The sequence below is a fragment of the Bos mutus genome, chromosome 3 (assembly GCF_027580195.1).
Source record: "Bos mutus isolate GX-2022 chromosome 3, NWIPB_WYAK_1.1, whole genome shotgun sequence".
Taxonomy (NCBI): domain Eukaryota; kingdom Metazoa; phylum Chordata; class Mammalia; order Artiodactyla; family Bovidae; genus Bos; species Bos mutus.
In genome coordinates, this window is record NC_091619.1 from 106,833,046 (window position 1) to 106,853,520 (window position 20,475).

General features: G+C 50.0%; 1 protein-coding gene across 1 annotated transcript in view; it reads left to right on the plus strand.

The window, feature by feature from the left end:
- The window catches only part of GRIK3 (glutamate ionotropic receptor kainate type subunit 3), a 252,701-nt gene that overhangs the window by 222,426 nt on the left and 9,800 nt on the right, over window positions 1-20,475 (plus strand). Inside the window, exons 12-15 of the mRNA XM_005893256.3 lie at window positions 2,739-2,857; window positions 5,233-5,450; window positions 16,437-16,659; window positions 17,173-17,423. Of these exons, the coding sequence (XP_005893318.1) occupies window positions 2,739-2,857; window positions 5,233-5,450; window positions 16,437-16,659; window positions 17,173-17,423 (811 nt within the window). The remainder of the gene's footprint in view (window positions 1-2,738; window positions 2,858-5,232; window positions 5,451-16,436; window positions 16,660-17,172; window positions 17,424-20,475) is intronic.

Below are 20,475 nucleotides of genomic sequence, written 5' to 3' on the forward strand. Positions count from 1 at the left end.
TAGAAAGTAGAACAACAGGGACCTACTGTATAATAGCAAACGCTATACTATAATACATGCTATACTCAATAGCTTATGATAACCTATAATGGAAAAGAATCTGAAAAAGAATATACATATAGAACTAAAGCACTGTGCTGTGTGCCTGAAACTGGCACAACTTTGTAAATCAACTATACTTCAGTGTTAAAAATATTTTTTAAAAAATCCTGTTAAGTAGTTATAGAGAATAAAGGGCATTAGGAGTAATGGTTCTAGAAAGAGGGTGGTGGCTTATTAAGTGACAAATCAAGACCTAAGACATTATTATGGTATGATGTGATTTTTTCTATGTAAAAGGATGATTACATGTATCATATCTATCTATCTATATACATATATATTGTGTGTATGTACATTAAAAAAGCAGGGCTTATGAGATCGCATCAGAAATCACCTTTGCTTTGTCCCTCACCCACTTTTCATCCACCTGCCAAGAGAAGGAACTGGCAACCCACTCCAGTACTCTTGCCTGGAGAATCCCATGGACAGAGGAGCCTGGTGGGCTAGAGTCCACGGGGTCGCAAAGAGTCAGGCACGACTGGGTGACTAACTCACACACCTTCCAGTGTGTACAGAGGAGAAGTTCTTTGCCCCAGTGAAAGCTCTGCTGGGACCTGTCACTTTTTGGATCACTTCCAGGGCACAGAAACCCTAGGTCTCTCTCTGTAGCACAAACACACTTTCAACTCAGAAGTTAGAAGGCTGAGTCTCCACGTTTCTATCGTCATGCACAGTTCAGACTCCTCCCCTTGCCCCCTTGCGGGTCTGCTTTGGCAGTACCTCCTTAGTCTGCCCACGCCCTGTTCAGTGCCTGGTCCTTCAGCAGCCCCCGCCCTATGGCTTCTCTCTGTTGGAGTCTCATTGCCTTTCTTGGATACGAGTCGTGATGGGTCTCTCTTCTGTATAAGCCCATCTCGTCCAGGAAAACAACCTCAGCCCTGACCGTGCTAGGCCTGCAGGCCAGTCCTGTGCAGCAAGGACTTACTCTCGTAGAAAACATGCATCAGCCTGACCCCTGCCCTCCAGATTTCCCAGCTAGCGTCCACCACATCCTTACAGAGCCATTTCCAGGCTCTCCCAGCCACCCTGTGGAAGCCACTCTCCCTAGACTTCACTGTGGGAATGCAGGGGCCCCTGAGTGCACAGCTCTCCAAAGGCTTTCTCTAAAACCCTTCTCACAACAGCCTCTCATCTCCACTCTCTTCATCCTCTATCTCTTCCTTGTGGATTTTTAGAGCCTCTAGCCAGATCGTGGTCATTCCCTTTGAAAATCCCCATCTTGATTTGAAGCCTTACTTTGGAATTTCCTATTTGCAGGATCTTTCCACTTCGTGAAAACCAAATTCTTTTCATGTGAGCATTTTGTTGATCAATGTTTAATTTACTAAAGCTTTTAGAAGAGAGATGGAAAGTCACAGCCTCACTCTTAAAACGCATCACACTTTACAAAACAAAAGAAAATTCCATCAGACATGTGTCTCCTTCCGGGTCTCTCATCTCAGCATCTGACCCTACACCAGCCACTCTGAACACACCGACATCAGCCACTTCAGCCACGTCAACCACACCAGTCACACCAACCACTCTAGACTGGTGGGGACTTTCTCCAGAGTCTCTCAGTCTCCCCAGAGTGTTCCAGCTTCCTCCAACTTACATTTTCTCAACTGGAATTCACACAATAAACAAAGACCCCCTCCAGTTATCAGGTCTTCTCTTCCTTAGAAGGCAATGGGGCCGGGGAGGCTTAAATAACAGTTTTTTTTGTCATGCATGTATTTGTATATTCAGAAAGAAAAATCTGAAAAAAACAATAGAACACATTATTCTTCCCAAGAGGTGGGATCATGGAGTACTTTCACTTTCTCAGTGTGTTTTATACCGTCTGAATATTTTATGAAGAGTGTATTTTACTATTTTTCCATTTCAAGGTTTTCAAAGTACACAAGTAATTTAAAAGCCTATTTTCATTTTTCAAAGTTCATGCAATACACACAAAGCAACAGGCTTCCATGAAATTTCTTCTGCGTTTCCCCTCCCCAGAGGTCAATAGTGGTTTTTTTTTAGATCTGGATCCTTCCAGACTGTATATGCATTTGTATTCAAATGCACATAAATAGGTACGCAACTATGTCTTCAGGAATCTATTTATGTAAATGTGATCATATTGTTCTTATTTTTATCACTTAAAAAAAAAAAAAACAATATGTGTTGAAGATCCTTCCCTGTTGGTGCATCTCTTCTAACGGCTGCGTGCGGTTTCAGAGTGTGATGGTGGCGTAGTCTATTTAATCATTCCTCTATTGAAGGACATTTAGCTTGTTTCCAGTTTTTTGCTATTACAAACAATGCTTTGATAAACACCCCCATGCACTTCTCTTTATGCTCCTGGAAGAGTGTTTTTTCTATGATGGATAATGAGTCGCAGAATTGCTAGGTTGAAGGGCATGTGCACTTTTAATTTTAAGAGATACTGCTGAATTACTTTTATCACCAGAAAAGGGCACTAACAATAAAAAACGAGAAGCAAAATGACTCTGGTTTCCCATTCCCTGACTCCCTAGCAGAACAATGAGGGAATTGATGCTAAAGTGGTCGGCACATCATTGTTTGCTAAACCGCCAGCTTGTAAGGCGTGAACACCCCTTCCTCCCATCTCCCTGAAGATTTGCCTCATTGCTCCCCTCTTCCTGCTGCAGGTTCAGCCCTTACGAGTGGTATGACGCTCACCCCTGCAACCCAGGCTCCGAGGTGGTGGAAAATAACTTCACTCTGCTGAACAGCTTCTGGTTCGGAATGGGGTCCCTGATGCAACAAGGTATGTGTGCCCTTAGAAGGGTGCAGACACCTTTACCAGGTCCCCGAGCTCCACCTCTGCTGGGGCTAGCTGGACTGGCTCACCGTCTGAGGCTGAAGCATATGCCAACACCTGCAGTGGGCAGGGCTCATCCCCAGCCTCTCCTGCCCCAGCTGGGACGGACATACAGCATCCTGCCTCCTGCAGTCAACCCCCTGATTCTCACCGCCACAGAATCTGCCTGAGCAAAGTTGGACTAAGGATGGAGGGAGACTGGAGGCAGGGAGCCTGGGTGGAAGGCCACTGCAGAAATGAGATGGTGAGACCTGAGCCAGGGTAGTGGCTGCGGGAGTGGAGGCCAGAGATGGACTTTAAGAACTTCAGGATGTAGCAGGGACTGGACTTGGTGACTGCCTAGCTCTGGGGAGCCCAGTAGAAGGAAGGGGGCACATTTGTGGTGGGGCCATTAGCCTGAGTGCCTCAGACCTGGTATACCCAGAAGGATGCCATTTTTCTCACATCCTCCTGAGGGAGGTTTGGGATAGGGTACCTGCCCCCCGCCACCACCATTCCCCTCACTCCACCCCACCCCCCGCTGGTAGCCTAGCTTCTGGAAAGATTTGCAGCTGCTCAAATATCTCAGAAAGCAGAGCACCTGCAAGGAGCAGAGGCTGGAGGACAAGCAGAGCGGGAGGGGACCCCAGCCAGGAAAGACCCCCAGAAGAACCCTACCCCCACAGTCCCTGATGACCAGAAGCCAAATGCGGATTGCCTCTGTCTACGGAGCCACTGTCAGAGCCTCTTATCTCAGGGAATGAGGAGGGAGGCAAGGACCAAAGTCTCTGCCTGGGTTAGGGCCCCACAAAGGGACAAAAAGGGGGCCAAGGAGGGAAGGAGATCCAAGGGGCAAAGAATGTCCCTCTCCCTCTCTCATATGTGTATCCTCAAGGCCTGGCACAGACCCTGGTCCTCAGTGATATCTACCAACAAGTGCCGGAGGCGTGCATGACTGATGTTATCTCAGCATGCTGAGTGCCCACGACCTGCCAGGCCCTGTGAATGAAGGACCCTGGACCCGAGCAAACTCTCAGCCGTGACAGAGGCCAGGGGTGGGGTCCAACAGAGCCTGACCGAGCTCACCAAGCAAACAACTGAAATAAGTCATTCTCCCTTTGGGGGCACCTCCAGCCCCTCGTGTGGGGGAGGGCCAGGCGGATGAGGCTGGGGTGGGGGTGGGGGAGTGGTCTCCAGCAGCTGGGAAGTGCCAGGCAGCTTGAGGGGGAAGCGCCTCATTCTGTCCCCACGACTAATGAGCGTCCTGAAGCCTCACCTTGCTGCTCTGTCCATCATCTCTGCTCAGTGACAGTTAGGAAAGAACCTGAAGGCCCCGCCACACAGTAATAGCTTCTCTTCCACCTCCTGCTGCTATTCAAAGCGTTGGCCCCTGATGTATTCCCCGCGAGGTTTTGATTAGGAGGGAGAAAAATGGGTATGTATTTGAAAAACTCTCCCTTGAGTGATTTCTTTGAGAAAAAAAAAAATCATCCATATCAAAACAGATGCTTTTCAGATGCAGGTCCAAATATTCTGGAAAGTTCAGGAGTCACTTGCTATTTAAATCTCTTGAAAGCCGCCTAGTTAATTACTTCAGTTAGAAGGTTTCAGCTAAACTGCTCCGCACCCAAGGTCGGGAAGGAAGAGTGATCGGCACTCTTTCTATTTCAGCAAAGAGCTTCGAAAAATGTTGATTTTTCTCCGCCTGCAAAGCATCGTACAGCAATCTTATATTTGTATACCACTCGCATTTCCAACACACTTTCCTCCTCGAATTATGTCATTGCAGCAGCACCGTGGTATTTTTGTGAGGCTGGGACAGAGGAAGGACGATGCTTTGCTGAGTTCCAAAGAGAGAAAATGACGGGCACAAGACCACACAGAGAGCTGAGAGCAGGATTTACTCAAGAACCCAGGGGTTCTTGAACTTGGGACACATGCAGGTGCTCAGAGCCTGGGACCACACGTGTGGTTCACAGACACGCATCAGAGGGTCTGACACACCTGTGAAATAAACATTCTGCTTGTGTGTGTTTTTGTCAAGCCGTGGTTCTTGAATGTTAGCCCAGATCAGAATCACCTAGAGGGCTTACTGAACCCAGATTGCTGGGCCTCATCCCTAAAGTTACTGATTCAGTAGGTCCTGGGTGGGACCTGAGAGTGTGCCTTTCTAACAAGTTCCCAGGTGATGCTGTCAGTCCAGGAACTACACTTTGAGAACCACTGGTCTAAGGAAGAGGTCTCAGCTGTTACTAGATTATCAGTGGAGTCTGTGACCCAGAGGACCCAGCAGCCCTGGTTTGGGCATTTTCAGGGACTATTTGTCTCCTCCTTCCTCCCAGGGTCTGAACTGATGCCCAAAGCCCTGTCCACACGCATCATTGGTGGCATCTGGTGGTTCTTCACGCTGATCATCATCTCCTCCTACACGGCCAACCTGGCTGCCTTTCTGACCGTGGAGCGCATGGAATCACCCATAGACTCTGCAGATGACCTGGCCAAGCAAACCAAAATCGAGTATGGGGCAGTCAAAGACGGGGCCACCATGACCTTCTTCAAGGTGAGACCCTCTCCCTCCCTTCACTGTCCTTCCTTAATCACACGGAGCCAGAAATCCCAAGGGCTCAGCCCCTCCCTATTTAGGAACAATTGACTTTGGGGAGCTGTAGTGATTTGACCAACTGGATGGTCCCAGCACAGATCCTAGAAGTTTCCATACCTGAGACAAGCAGCATGAATATGCTGTGTTTCCCTAAATCATCAGAGGAGAACATCAAAGGAAGCTGGAGAAGGGGGAAGGAGAAGCATGGCCCAAAAAATACACAAACAGGCCCTGGAGCCAGTAGGCTCCCTGCCCTTGGCTTTGCATCTCAGGGGCTTTCATCTCCAGGAGGCTGACCTAAGCTTGGGGTGAGCTGGGAAACACCGAGGGGACAGCAGGCGTGCATCCTCCAAGGAAGGCTTAAAACTTGAGCAAGCGCTTACAAATGTTTACCAGCATGTTACACTCGTGGAATGCTGGTGTCCAGGTAAAGCCTCTGTCACCTGCTCAGGTGCCTGCTTTCATGGGGATCTGGCCATGACTTCGTTGCGTCTCCTGTTTTGTAAAGCACTGGCTCACTTCCTTACATTTTTTAACCTTCTACGAGAGTAGCTGAGGGTTTAGGAAACTGGCTGACCCTGACTACCAGTAGCTATAAATGTTCCCCAGTAAATTAAAGTAATAATAACTATAGTTGGCACCACTAAGAGCTCACAGTGGGCCAGGCACTGCGCTGGGCTTCATTTAATCTTTGTGACAAATCCCGTGAAGTAGGTATTGCAGTTATTTCACACGTTTGGAAACTAAGGATCAGAGCCATTAAGCAAGTTGTCCCAAGGACTCACAGCTGAAGCAGCCTGGGTCTGGCCCAGGTCTGCCTTCCTCCAGAGCCCATGTTCTAAGCCGTGGTTCTCAGACTCAGTGTGTGTCCAGATCACCTGGAAGGCTCGGGGAACCCCAGGTTGCTGGGTCCCAGCCTCTGCAGTTACTGATTCAGCAGATCCTGGGGCAGGGCCTGGAAATGTCCATTTCTAATGAGTTTCCAGATGATGCTGATGCTGCTGGTCTGGGGACCACACTTTGAGAATCACTACTCTAATGATTTCTCAGAAATGGTCAGGATTGGGACCTCTGTGGCTCTGAGTCCATTCATTCATGTATTTATTTAGTAGTCAATTGCACTCAGTCAGTCTGAAAGCCTAGGGTGTTTTCCCTTCCACTGGGTCCTGGTTCCCCATCCCCTAGCCCTTGCCTCCTTCCAGGCTGAACCTCTGAGTGATGGATTGAGCCTCCAGTGAGGCCTGAGTGAAAAGAGAAGGAAAGGGTTGGGTGGAAAGCCTTCTACCTCCTGGGCATGGCCACTCTCCTCCCCCTCCCCTGCACTCCATTCCCCTCCTCTACATGCTACCCTGACCTCGCCTGTTATGGGCTCTCCCTGGTGGCTGAGGTGGTAAAGAATCTGCCTGCAATGCAGGAGAGCCTGGTTCAATCCCTGGGTCAGGAACATCCCCTTGAGAAGGGAATGGCAACCCACTCCAGTATTCTTGCCTGGTGAATTCCATGGACAGAGGAGCCTGGCAGGGTACAGTCCACAGGGCTCCCTTCTCAAAAGTAGAAGCAGTTCCGTGCTTAGTGAGGAGGAACAAGAGGAAACAGACTCCCCTCTGGAATGCTGCTACTGGCAAACGCAGTCTTCCTGTGAGGTCACCCCCAGGTATTTATTTATAGTGAAGGGGAGATAAAGCATTGTCATAAGCACACTGGGGCTCTCTGGGACCCTGTGTATGTATTCATGAGGGTGAGCAAGCATGTGAGTATGTGACTGCATGCACGGTGCATGTAGCAGTATATAATGTGTCTATGTATATGCACATGTGTACCTACGTACGAGTCAGCCTGTCTGGGTGCTCGTGTGTCTTTCTGCTTGACCACAAGTGTCTGCATATATGCACTGGTGGGCACATGTGTGCCTGTGTCCCTGTGATCTGGGCATGTGGACACGTGACTATGTGTGAAATATGAGCTCGAGGGTCTACATGTATATATATGTGGAGAGTGCACACATGTCTGTCTGCTTGAATGTCCCCATGGGTGTGCTTACATAAGTGTGAGTGGGAGGATGGCCCATGTATGTGTGTGTGTGTGTGCGCACATGCATGCACACGCCTGCTCCTGCCAATCCCCAGGCTGCGGCCCAGCCCTTTGACTATGCCAGAGCATCCCTCATGCATTACACATGAGCCCGTCTCTAAGCAGGGCTCCCGATCAAAGAGAAGCAGCATAAATAAGCCCAGTGCAGGCTCATTGGCGCTGATTGGATGCCCTTGCCTCCCTCCATGCTAAGATGCTCAGATTGGCTTCCAAGAGCCCGGTCCCTGCTCCCCACCGAGCTACTGTCCTCGGCATCAAGCAGCACCTCCCGCAGCCCGCACCGCCCTCACCCACCTTCCCTGCAAATGGTGCAACGAGGAGGACCGGGGAGGGATGCAGATGCTACCACCCAGCTGGGATGCTGGGGCGGAAGGGCCCAGGCTCACTGGGGCCTTGGGCCAGGAAGAGCAACTGCACAGCCCCTGAAGAACCAGCTCCCCTTCCTCACTCTCCTGATCGCCAGTGAATTCCGCTTGCTGTCTGGCCACCTTGTATCCTGCTTTAATTCAAATGAAGTGCTTCTTGCCCAGCCTCCCTACCAATGGCACCAGCCATGGGACTGTTTTGTAGGCAGGGAGGAACTTGAGTGTGGCTACATTAACCACACCTTGGATGATAAGCTAGAAGCAAAGATCCTCCCAGAAGGTCCCTGGACAAACTTACTTCCTCCCTGCCCTGCCCCACCCTGCCTTGCTTAGTCCAAGCCCTCCGCCTCCCCCACACCTGTACCAGGCCTGGGGGAAGCCTCCTTATGGTAGCTTTCAAATTAGAGCTGGAAGGAAACCTGAGCTAAACCTAGAGAATCAGAGGCCCAGAGGGGCTGGGTGAATTGATCAAGGCTCAAAGGAGCTGATGTATGGTCGGTTACTCTGTCTGCACACACACTGCCCTCTCCCACAGCCCCTCTAGGGTCTTCTCCTGGAGGAGTGGGCCTCTCCCCTGCCCATGAGTGTGTACTGCAAGGTTGGCACTAGGGTTGAACAGGAATTGGCTCCAGAGGTTGCCGTTAGATGTCCTGGAGACACTGGCAAAGTCCACAATTACAGTAACATTTATTGAGCACTTACTGTGTGCTAGGCAACGTTCTGAGCACTTTACCTGTATTCACACCTATCATCCTCATGACATCCCTGGAAGGCAGACACTATTGCCACCCCCACATCGAACATACAGCGAAAGGAAGGCTCCGAAAGTAACCTGAGTTCATACTTCTTGCCTCATATCTAACAGCCGGTGAAACGCAGTATTGGGGTTTGAGCCCAGGTAGTCTGGCTCAGAGGCCTGTGCTCTTTGTCCCTGTGTCCATAGCATTTCTCCAAGGAGCCAGCTACCATCCAGGAATTCCTTGGGGGAAGAGTGAAGCCGTATCTTCCATAGCCTAGAACAGTCCTGGTACATTGTAGTTGCTTAAATACTGCACGTTGAGCGGATGCCGTTGCTGGATTAAAGGGTGGAATGAAAAGACGGCAGGAAGCAAGTAAAGCAAACACAGAAGACTGTGTTGAGGCTAGGAGCCCAGCAGGGAGCATCCCTGAAGGTTCCAGAGCCCAGGGCAGATGAACTTTGGTTCTGCGGTTAGCCTGTTTCCAGGTTAAGCTGCAAACCGTCTTAAAAAGCACCCCCTGATGGAGAGGAGCACTCGAGGCAGAGAATGCATCCCCATCCAAAGATGGCAACTGCAGGAAGTGGGGCGCCAGTCTCTCGGGGCGGGGCTCCAGATCCCTTGCCCCCTACTCTGTAGCCTGGGAGACGCGTGGCTGGAGGCAGCCCGTCATTCCAAAGGAAATTTCATTTGAAGAGTTGTCAGGGAGCAGCAAGCATCACAAACAGCGTCTCCTGTGTTGTGCTCCCTCCGTCTTGGAAGATAAAAATTAATTAGGAGATAAAAAAGGAGGCCTTTGAAAGCGCTGTTTGGCTGTAAAAATATGTAGGCAAAAATGTAAAGGAGTATGTGAGGAAAGCGTGTTCTCGGCAGGGAGGGCTGGGGAGCTTTGAAGACAGAGGGTGTCGGAAGGCAGCTTCTCCAAGGATTTAGCCCTCTTTGGTCTTGCGGTAGGAGAGACATCACACGTGGGAGAGACTGTGTGTGAGCCACAGCTGCTTAGGAAAGCGACAGAGCTGGGGACCAAGACTTCCAGGCTCCCAGGGTCCCTGGCACCATCAGGCCCCACTGAGGGTATAGTGTCGCCCCATCCTAGCAACTGAGTCTGGAAGGTGCCTGGAGAGGCCGTCCAGTCCAACTCCCACCTTCCAGTTGCTCAACAGACTCTGCCCTGGGCTGGAAGTCTCAGGAGGGTGCTCCAGAGCTCCACCTCTAATTCCTCCTGAGCTGACTGCTGGCCTCTCTGATGGCACTTAGCAGAAGCAGAATAGGACAGAAATGCAGTGACCAGGCAGAATTGGGTGTGGTGCAGCCTGGCACAGTCAAGTCACATCAGTCTTAGAGTCAGACAGACCAGGACTTGAGTCTTGGCTGTTGTCTCTGCTGGGTGACCATGGGGAAGTCACTTTATTCCTTTGAGCTTCAGTCTGCTCACCTGGATGATGGATTCTGAGTCCCACTGTGCCGCAAGGAGATTCAATGAACTACCGTGTATACAGTGGTTAGACCAGGGCCAGGCACACAGAGGCAAAGGCTTTCTTCCCTGATGTCCCTCCGTATGGCAGACCCAGAAGATGGACAAACTGGCTGGCTCCTTTTCTCCTTTTTCCCTGTAGTCCCCTCCTGAGGCAAACAGGAGCCCCCTGGAGAAACCACAGCCAGTAGACACCTGGAGAACCTCTCATCTTCCAGGTCCCTCCAGATTAGGTCCAGGGGGCATTGTGGAGGAGATTGGTGCCTCTGTCACAGGTTGGCTGTGTACCTCTGCGCAGAGCCGAGCTCTTCAGGGGAGCCCAGAAGCCCTCAGAATAGAAGAGACACCGAGCAGGTGGCCTGAGGGGCAGCAACAGGTGCAGGGTCAGCCGGAAGATGATGGGATGTTATTGAGAATGACTCAGTTACTGGTGAGCTCTCTGTGCCTCGGTTTTCTCACTTATGAAATGGGTATAACAATGATACTCCCCCCCCTCCATAGAGGTGATTTTTGAGAAGATTAAACGGGATAATTTATATAAGCAACTTCGAACCATACCTGACACAGGATATACATGCAATGAATGTCAGCTCTTTTTGTTGTTTATTTTCGGTGATACACAGCCCTGTTGAGCCCACAGATATGATTTTAGGGGCCAGATATTTCTTATATATATTATTTAGTGATCAGCATTTTAAAATAGGGAGACTTTTGCATTAAAAAGTCACATATCCAGCTTCTTGAAAACATGAAAGATGGAGTATCCCTGAACCAGCGCTCATGCAGAGACAGATTGTTGGGAGCCAGGAGGGCACTCGCCCTCTCAGCTTACCAGAACTCCATTCAGCCGTCTTGACGTATTTACAGTATCCCTGCCTGGACCCTGTCAGCCCTGGAGTTTTCTACCACTGAGTCTTACGTCATTTCATTTCTATAGGAACTCTGCACTCTAGAAATTATTATCCCCAATTTCTGGATGAGAAAACCGAGCCTTAAAGAGAATTAAGGAGGCTTAAAAAGATAGAATGATGCCAGCCATTTATCAAGCACATCCTAGGAACTTAGCTCTATGCTAAGTGTATCCCTGTTTTACCCATGTGGAAAGGGAAGCTCAGAGATGTAACATCACTTGCCTGTGGTCACAGAAGGAGTTGGCATTTGAACCCAGGTAAGTGTGACACCAGAGTCCGTGCAGTGGGGCCAACCTCTCCCATTACCTCCATCCCCCGCCTGTAGCCCTCACCTCCTCACTCTCCCTACAGGGGCCAGTCTGCAACCCTTACCTCCTGACTCTCCCCTGCACGGGCCAGCCTCAGGGCCTCATGCAGTCTGTAGAAGCAGCTGCTAGGCCAAAGGATCAGCAAGTCTGTGCTGGGAAGGTGGGCAGAGGTGGGGGCCTCAAGAAGCCCCCTGATGCCCATGAAAATAACCCAAGAGACATGATGCTCGAGTATGTGGATCCAATAAGGCCAAAGACTCCACATCCAGGGATAAGAAAGCCAATTAATCTGGGAAAAGGTCTCCTCTCCAGTATGGAAAATACCCGAGGTCTCGCATGGAATCACATTGCCACTGCCTCCCCGCATACATTCCCTGAGATTCAGTTCCCTTTGGAATTGATTTATGTTTATATATATATATATATACCTATATACATTTTCTTGTACAGAAATGTTAAATTCTCAAGATTAAATATCTTCAGTTGGGGAAAATCAATTTACTTCTTTGAGAAGGCTAGAATTGAAAGTCATGAGCCTGAAACTTACTTTCTTGCCAATTTCACTGATAAAAAAAGCCTCTCCGTCCTGGCGTGTCGCCCTGTATCAGCTGCTCCAAACGATTCCATTAATTGATTGGGTGACTGGCCCTGAAACAGCGCTTCTTAAGGTTCCCACTGGAGCTGGGGGACAGGCAGGATTGAATTGGAGCCATAGTGATGTGGGACCATCCCCTGGCGTGGTCACTACTTGGGCCAGTGATGGAACTCGGACCGCTGGTGACCCGGCCCAGGAAGGTGGGAGAGGGGCTGAGATTCCAGGAAGGGCCCTGGCTGTAACCCTCCCTGCCTCAGAGGTACCAGAAGGAAGTTTCTCAGGGATGTACTCGGAATCATGGAATATCATTTAAGGACGGGACAGAATCTAAGGGGAATTAGAAACCATGAGTGGGTTTTGTGGAAAATGGGGATCCCAAGATATGAGACAACACAGGGGCTGGCCTTTCTGGGGAGGCAGGTTTCGGGCTCATCTGCCTACAGGTGATGGAGATAGTGAATTTGTTGACATGGAGCCAGGAGAGCAGGAACTATGGAAATCAGTATCACAGCCAGCTTCCCGCTCTATTGTTACTTTTCACCTGAACTGGCCCAAGTTCTCCGGTGTCCTTTCCCATCGTCCTCATCCTGGTCCTTTACCTGCTGCAGGCGTCTCTCCTCAAAGCCCATCAGCCCCAATACCAGTCCCTCCCCACTCCAGCCTCCAATGGGAATTTCTGTCTACATTTATGATGGGGTGTTCCTGGGAAGAGCATATGTTTTGATGTCTGGCAGGCCTGTGTATAGGAGGAACTAGGTGTTGGGGTGTTAAGGAAGAGGACTCAGGGAAGGGTTTCCAGAAACAGGAGAAGTTCATCCCTTCTGACACAGAGGGAATGGGATAAGGCTCCCTGAATGGTTCATTGTCAAGATACTGATGGCTAGTTGTGGGGAGAATGAGTGGGTAAGCTGGGTGAGGAGCAGAGATGGCGGGATGGTTGGTGATGGGTAGGTGGACAAGAGAATGGGTGGGTATTGGATGGATGGATAAATAGGTAAAAGACTGGGTGGATAGTTGCATAGTTAGTAGAATGAATTGGTGTGTAGATAGTGTGAGAGGATAGGTGAGAATACAAACATGACAAAAAGAGAATAGATGGGCGGTGGATGGGTGGGTGGATGGATATGTAGATGGAAGGATAGATAGTTGGATGGATGGACACATTGGGAGATAGAAGGGGAGCCCTGATGGCCTCAGCCACTCCTAATTCCCACCTCTAGGAGAAGAAGGAGAATTTGGAAAGCAGGAGGGACTGGGATGGAAAAGGAGTTGAGGTGCTAAAATCACTGATGAGAGAATAGTATTTAGTTTTTATATATCTCAGGCTTCCCTGGTAGCTCAGGTGGTAAAGAATCTGCCTGCAACGTGGGAGACCTGGGTTCAATCCCTGGGTTGGGAAGATCCCCTGGAAGAGGGCATAGCAACCCACTCTGGTATTCTTGCCTGGAGAATCCCATGGACAGAAGAGCCCAATGGGCTACAGTCTATGGGATTGGAAAAGAGCTGGACACGACTTAGCAACTAAACAACAACAACAAACCAAGAAAGCAGAGTGCCTGAGGCCGTGTGTCCCTGGGAAGCAGGAATGACTGGACTTGGATAATCTTATTAGAGGAATAGTTGCAACTGATTATCTGAGAAAGCGACTATATTGGGAATAAAAGCAGCTTGTGTCAGCATGTGTGTAAGAGAGTATATCAGTTACCTGCTGCTACATAACAAATTACCCCAAACTTAGTGTCTTAAAACAACAATATTATGATCTCTCAGTCTGTGGGTCAGGAATCAGCACAGCATAGCTGGGTCGTCTGCAAAGGGCCTCTCACAGGCCAGGATCCATGTGGTGGCTAACGCTGCACCTCCAGGTCCAGCTTTCAAACTCACTCAAGTAATAGTTGGCAGCCTTCAGTTCCCCCTAGGCTGTTGGACTGAGGGCTTCCGTCTCCCCACTGACTGTTGGCTAGAGGCTGCCCTCTGATCCTTGTCATGTGGACCTCTCCACGGGGCAGCTCACAGCATAGCAGTGAGCTTCCATCAAAGCAGCAAGCCAGAGAGAGTACAAGCAAGGCAGAAGTCAGCCTCTCCTGTAACTTAATCTCAGATGTGAGATTTCCCATCACTCGTGGAAAAAGTGAAAGTGAAAGTCGCTCAGTCGTGTCTAACTCTTTGCGACCCCATGGACTGTAAAGTCCATGGAATTCTCCAGGCCAGAATACTGCATTGGGTAACCTTTCCCTTCTCCAGGGAATCTTCCCAACCCAGGGATGGAAACCCGGTCTCCCGCATTGCGGGCAGATTCTTTACCAGCTGAGCCACAAGGGATGCTCAAGAATAGGGGAGTGGTAGCCTATCCCTTCTCTAGCAAACCTTCCTGACCCAGGAATCAAACCGAGGTCTCCTGCAGTACAGGCAGATTCTTTACCAGCTGAGCTATCAGGGAAGCCCATCACTCCTGGGGGGCAGGGGTTAAAAGCAAGTCACTGGGCCCAGCCCACACTGCAGGGGAAGGGATCTCACCAGGGTGTGAATCCCAGGGACAGCGATCATTGGAGCCAGTTTGAAGCTTCAGACTATGAGAATCTGGGCAGGAAAAGGGACAGAGTTAGAGCAGACCCGAGGGAAAAGCTGGAGGGGGCAGAGTCTGGGTAGCAGAAGTTATCTAGAAAATAAGAGATGTCTGGAGAGTCCGAAGAGCTGAAAATCAGGAATGTTCTTAAGGGCAAGAGCAGTTAAGTGTGGGGTTGGGGTGGGGAGCATCTGGGGCTACAGGAGGATGAAAAAGTTGAGGAGCAGGAATAGCTGATCATGGGACAGGCTGAGGATAGGCAGGAGTGGGATCAGCCAGCTTGCTGCTCCAGTGGAACCCACTGAGGGGCTCCAGGCATCTGAGCCCTCCCAGACCTTCGGCTTCAGGGCAGATAAACTTGCAGGAGGAGAGTGTCTGTGAAGGTGCCCTCAGACCCTATGCCCAAAGGCGGCATCACTGGCACTCAAGAGATTCTGGGCTCAGGTGGAATCTCGAGTGAGGCGCTGCCTGCTGCTCTGGGGCTCCCTCCTCCCCAGGCACTTTTGGAGAGACAGCCCTTAAAACTAGGAGGCACCTGGAGAGTCGAAGGTCCACTGTCCTCCCAGCCCCCTCCCCCACCACTCCTGACAGTCACAGCTTCTCCCTTCTCCCCAGCCCCACACCAGCCTCTTGGAGCACACTCATGCCATCACGCACCCCGGAAATGGGCCAGGTGCCAGTCAGACAGGCCGATATCACAGACAGGCACAGCCAGACTCAGAAAAAGCCAGGGACAGTGGGGACTGCAGAGCCACCTGCTCCCCTGGGATGCATGGAGGGCTGATCCCTGCTGGGAGCAGGCAGCCGGCAGACATTAAGATCCCAAGAAATCTCATGAAGGTATGCACCTTGTTCTGCCCAGTCCTTTCCGGCAGCAAGAGACACTGAACCTCTCCTGGCCCCAGGCCCTTCCTGAGTTCCCCCAGCTGGGGATCAAGCACAACAGTCCACACACCAGCCTGTTCTCAAGGATGCTGGTTCCACCAAGGCAGCAGCATCCAGCCCGGGACACCCTGGAACCAGAGGGTGAGGGGGCGTCCAGACTACCTGCTCTGACTACCCCTACTCTCCTGCCCTCTCAGCAATTCTTACCCTGCTTCTTTTTCACTATATTGATGGAGAACAGACAGGAACCCTTGCCTGAGACAAACGTTCCCCAGGAACATGGTGCATAAGAGGGACTGCTTGAAGTGGGAGTAGGGGGCCCAGAATCCACCGAGCTTTGCCCTCCTCAGCATCCACCCACCTTCCCGGCCACCCTCACAGCGGTTTCTAAGAGGCAGGGAAGCTCAGTGGTTAGGAGCATGGACTCTGGAGTCAGATAGCCCGGTTTTGCCAGTTTGTGTCTGAGTAAATCAGGCAAATTGAGGCACAGCTAAACTCCATTCTCTAATCTGTAAACTGGAGCTAGTGATAGTACTGGGTTGGCCGAAAAGTTCATTTGGGTTTTTCCATAAGATGCCATGGAAAAACCAAAACAAAATTTTGGCCAACCCATACCTGTCCCCTCTGACTATGGGGAAGAATCAGTGAGTTCATGCAGGTAAAGCACTTGCAACATGACCTACATGTGTTTAATTGTTTAATAAATCTTAGAGAAATAAACAAATTTTTAAAGAAAAGCCTGAAGACCTCTTGTGCCACAGCAAAGAGTCAAGGGTTTCCATGTGGGTGGACCTGAGTCTGACTCTCAGCTTTACAATCAGATGCCACGTGTTTGAGGACATACCCTCCCAGGGCCTCAGTTTCCACATCTGAGCAGTGGGTGGAACTCACTCACTCTAAGGACTGTGCACAGGATTCAGTGACCCAGGCCCTGCTGAGAGTGAGCAGTGCTTGGCCCCTGTGTGGTCAGTAACTGTGTGTGCATCACCCCCACTGCTTCCCCGTGGCCCAGAAATCCAAGATCTCCACCTTCGAGAAGATGTGGGCCTTCATGAGCAGCAAACCTTCGGCGCTGGTGAAGAACAACGAGGAGGGCATCCAGCGGACGCTGACGGCCGACTACGCGCTGCTCATGGAATCGACCACCATCGAGTACGTCACTCAGAGGAACTGCAACCTCACCCAGATCGGGGGCCTCATCGACTCCAAGGGCTATGGCATCGGCACGCCCATGGGTGAGCACAGGGGCTGCAGACAGGAGGGCGGCGGGGGACAGAGGTGGGCAAGACCCCCAGGTTCACTCTTGCACACACGTGGCCTCCCACTCCCTCTCTCAGATCACCCCCTGAGCCTTGAAAGGGCTCAGCCCAGAAACAAAACGGCAGAGTCATAAGCCTCATGCGGTCAGCGCAGGCCTGAGCAGAGGAGACCCGGGGGCAGACACAGAGATGGGGGTCAGTTAAGGTCTTGCCTCCTCTCTCTGACCTCATCCCTGCTGAGGCAGCTCAGATACACTGGGCCTTCCAGAGGCCTGCGGGGACAGGGATTCATAGGCAAGACTCTCCACCCTGGATCCGTGGAGACACCATTGATGAATTAAAAGAGGGGCCTCCTGGCACTGGGGGTCCCCTTCAGAAGAGTGTGCTGAGAGGGCTAGTGACGGTGGCTAGCCCCTGCCAGGGTGTTGGCGGGGGCGCACAGATGGGCTGAAGGCCACTGATGGCCAGGGCCCCCTCTCCCCCACCCAGGCTCCCCGTACCGGGACAAGATCACCATTGCCATCCTGCAGCTCCAGGAGGAGGACAAGCTGCACATCATGAAGGAGAAGTGGTGGCGGGGCAGCGGGTGTCCCGAGGAGGAAAACAAAGAGGCCAGCGCCCTGGGCATCCAGAAGATCGGGGGCATCTTTATCGTCCTCGCCGCCGGGCTGGTCCTGTCTGTGCTGGTGGCTGTGGGCGAGTTTGTGTACAAGCTCCGCAAGACCGCAGAGCGAGAGCAGGTAAACCTCCAAGAACTGGAGCGGGCCTGGGGAAGGTACGGAACAGATCAGGGGCCACACTGGCTTCACACTCCTTAGGTGCCAGGGGCAAGGTGGTGTCCGATCCCACCCCTCCCCCCATAGCCCACTCTGCGTCCCATTCTCCAGGAAGCCCTACCAGCTCCATTCTGCACGCTTTCCCATCATGCTGGCTCCATGCTAGGCCATGCCCATCATCCCCAGCTGGACCACACACTAGCCTGGTCGGGTCTTCCTGCCTCCTCTCTTTCTCTCCACCAGCTGCTTTCCATACAGCAGCCCGTGCCCTGTTTAAAACTTAATTCGAACTATGTCGTTCCCCTGCATAAACCCCTCTAGGGTAATTGTGGATGCTTAGTGATGCTTACACAGGGGTTCATTATACTGTTCTCTTCACTTCTGCATATTTTTGGAAATTTCCATAATCAAAAGTTTAACAGAGAAAAAGAGTTAAGAGGGTTAACCCAAGCTTGCTAGGTTCACCCCCTCTGATTAATTCACGTGTGGTTGGGCAGTGGTTCTGGGTCCCAGTAGCAAATTGGAATCACAGGGAGAAAGTGTTTTAAGTGCTAATACCCTGGCCTCACTCCCAGAGACTATGTTTTAATTAGTCTGTGGTGGCCCCTGGGAATGGCTTCTTAAGAAAGTGTACAGAGTGATTTGAATGTGTACCTTGAGTGGAGGGCCAGTGGTCTGTGGGGAAGCTCTTCTCACAGGGAAGTTGAAAAGGAGACAGGACAAGTGTGGAAGGAGATTGCAGTTAAGTCTTCTGTATAAGATGCACTTACACATCCACCCAAAATTCAGTGGAGTCGTTTCTAATCAGTAAGCCAGAGTGAGCAAAGAGGAAGGGCAAAGATAATTCTTGGTGTTCAAGTTCTCACAGGTGTGAGAAAAGGGACATGTTACCACATTGCTCAGGAGGAGTCCAAGAGTGTAAGTTTCTGGAAGGTAACTCTGCAGTATGGCCAGAGTCTTTAAAGAAGGCTACATGTTTTGATCAGTCAATTTCTACTTTTAGAAATGTACCCAATGGAAGTGGCCAAAACATGTGCAATTTTATTGACAAGAATGTTCATTGACGTGTTCATTGTAATGTGAAAAAAAAATGTGAGAAAACCTAAATGTTCAATAATTGGGAATGGTTTTAAAAATTATGATTCATCTAAGAACAATCAAATCCTTTAGGTTACATTAGAATTACATTACAATTGAAATGCGCTCCAAATTCCACTAAAAAGCCTACAGGATCTAGTCCTTACCCACCTCTCCAGCTTCCTCTTTCCCACTCTCCCCTCTCTTACTCTGCTCCACACACACTGGCCACGTTTTTAGTCCCTAACCAGCCAAGCACATTTCTGCCTTAGGGCCTTTGCACATGCTGTTCCAGCACCCTGCACTGTGCTTCTCCCAGAGCCCCATATTCTTAGAGTCTTCTGGTCATCAGCTGAAGCTCAAGTAGTCTTTCCCACCTATCCCCACTCCCCACCCAACTCTATCCCATTTCAATGCTTTATTCTCTTAATAGTTATCTCTTTCTGAAACTATTTATTTGTTCACATGTATATTATCTGTTTCTATCCCATCATCAGTGTTCCCTGAGCGCTAGGACCTTGTCTGTATTTTTCAGTGCTCTGTTCCTAACACCTAGAACATCAGTGCCTGGCACAGAGTTCAGCTCAGTTCAGTTCAGTCGCTCAGTCATGTCCAACTCTTTGTGACCCCATGGACTGCAGCACACCAGGCCTCCCTGTCCTTCACCAACCCCAGAGTTTACTCAAACTCATGGCCATTGAGTCAGTGATGCCATCCGACCATCTCATCCTCTGTCATCCCCTTCTCCTCCCGCCTTCAATCTTTCCCAGCATCAGGGTCTTTTCAAATGAGTCAGTTCTTCGTATCAGGTGGCCAAAGCACTGGAGTTTCAGCTTCAACATCAATCCTTCCAATGACTATTCAGGACTGATTTCCTTTAGGATGGACTGGTTGGATCTCCTTGCAGTCCAAGGGACTTTCAAGAGTCCAACAGTTCAAAAACATCAATTCTTCAGCGCTCAGCTTTCTTTATAGTCCAACTCTCACATCCATACATGACCACTGGAAAAACCATAGCTTTGACTAGATGGACCTTTGTTGACAAAGTAATGTCTCTGCTTTTTAATGTACTGTCCAGGTTGGTCATAACTTTTCTTTCAAGGAGCAAGCATCTTTTAATTTCATGGCTGCAGTCACCATCTGCAGTGATTTTGGAGCCCAAAAAGAAAAGTCGGACACTGTTTCCACTGTTTCCCCATCTATTTGCCATGAAGCGATGGGACCAGATGCCATGGATCTTAGTTTTTTGAATGTTGAGCTTTAAGCCCACTTTTTCACTCTCCTCTTTCACTTTCATCAAGAGGCTCTTTAGTTCTTCTTCACTTTCTGCCATAAGGGTGGTGCTATCTGCATATCTGAGGTTCTTGATATTTCTCCTGGCAATCTTGATTCCAGCTTGTGCTTCATCCAGCCCAGCAATTCTCATGATGTACTCTGCATATAAGTTAAATAAGCAGGGTGACAATATACAGCCTTGACGTACTCCTTTTCCTATTTGGAACCAGTCTGTTGTTTCATGTCCAGTTCTAACTGTTGCTTCCTGACCTGCATACAGATTTCTCAAGAAGCAGGTTGGGTGGTCTGGTATTCCCATCTCTTTAAGAATCTTCCACAGTTTGTTGCGATCCACGCAGTCAAAGGCTTTGATGTAGTCAATAAAGCAGAAATAGATGTTTTTCTGGAATCCTCTTGCTTTTATCAATGATCCAACAGATGTTGGCAATTTGATCTCTGGTTCCTCTGCCTTTTCTAAATCCAGCTTGAACATCTGGAAGTTCACGGTTCACATACTGTTGAAGCCTGGCTTGGAGAATTTTAAGCATTTCTTTACTAGAGTATGAGATGAGTACAATTGTGTGGTAGTTTGAACATTCTTTGGTATTGCCTTTCTTTGGGATTGGAATGAAAACTGACCTTTTCCAGTCCTGTGGCCACTGCT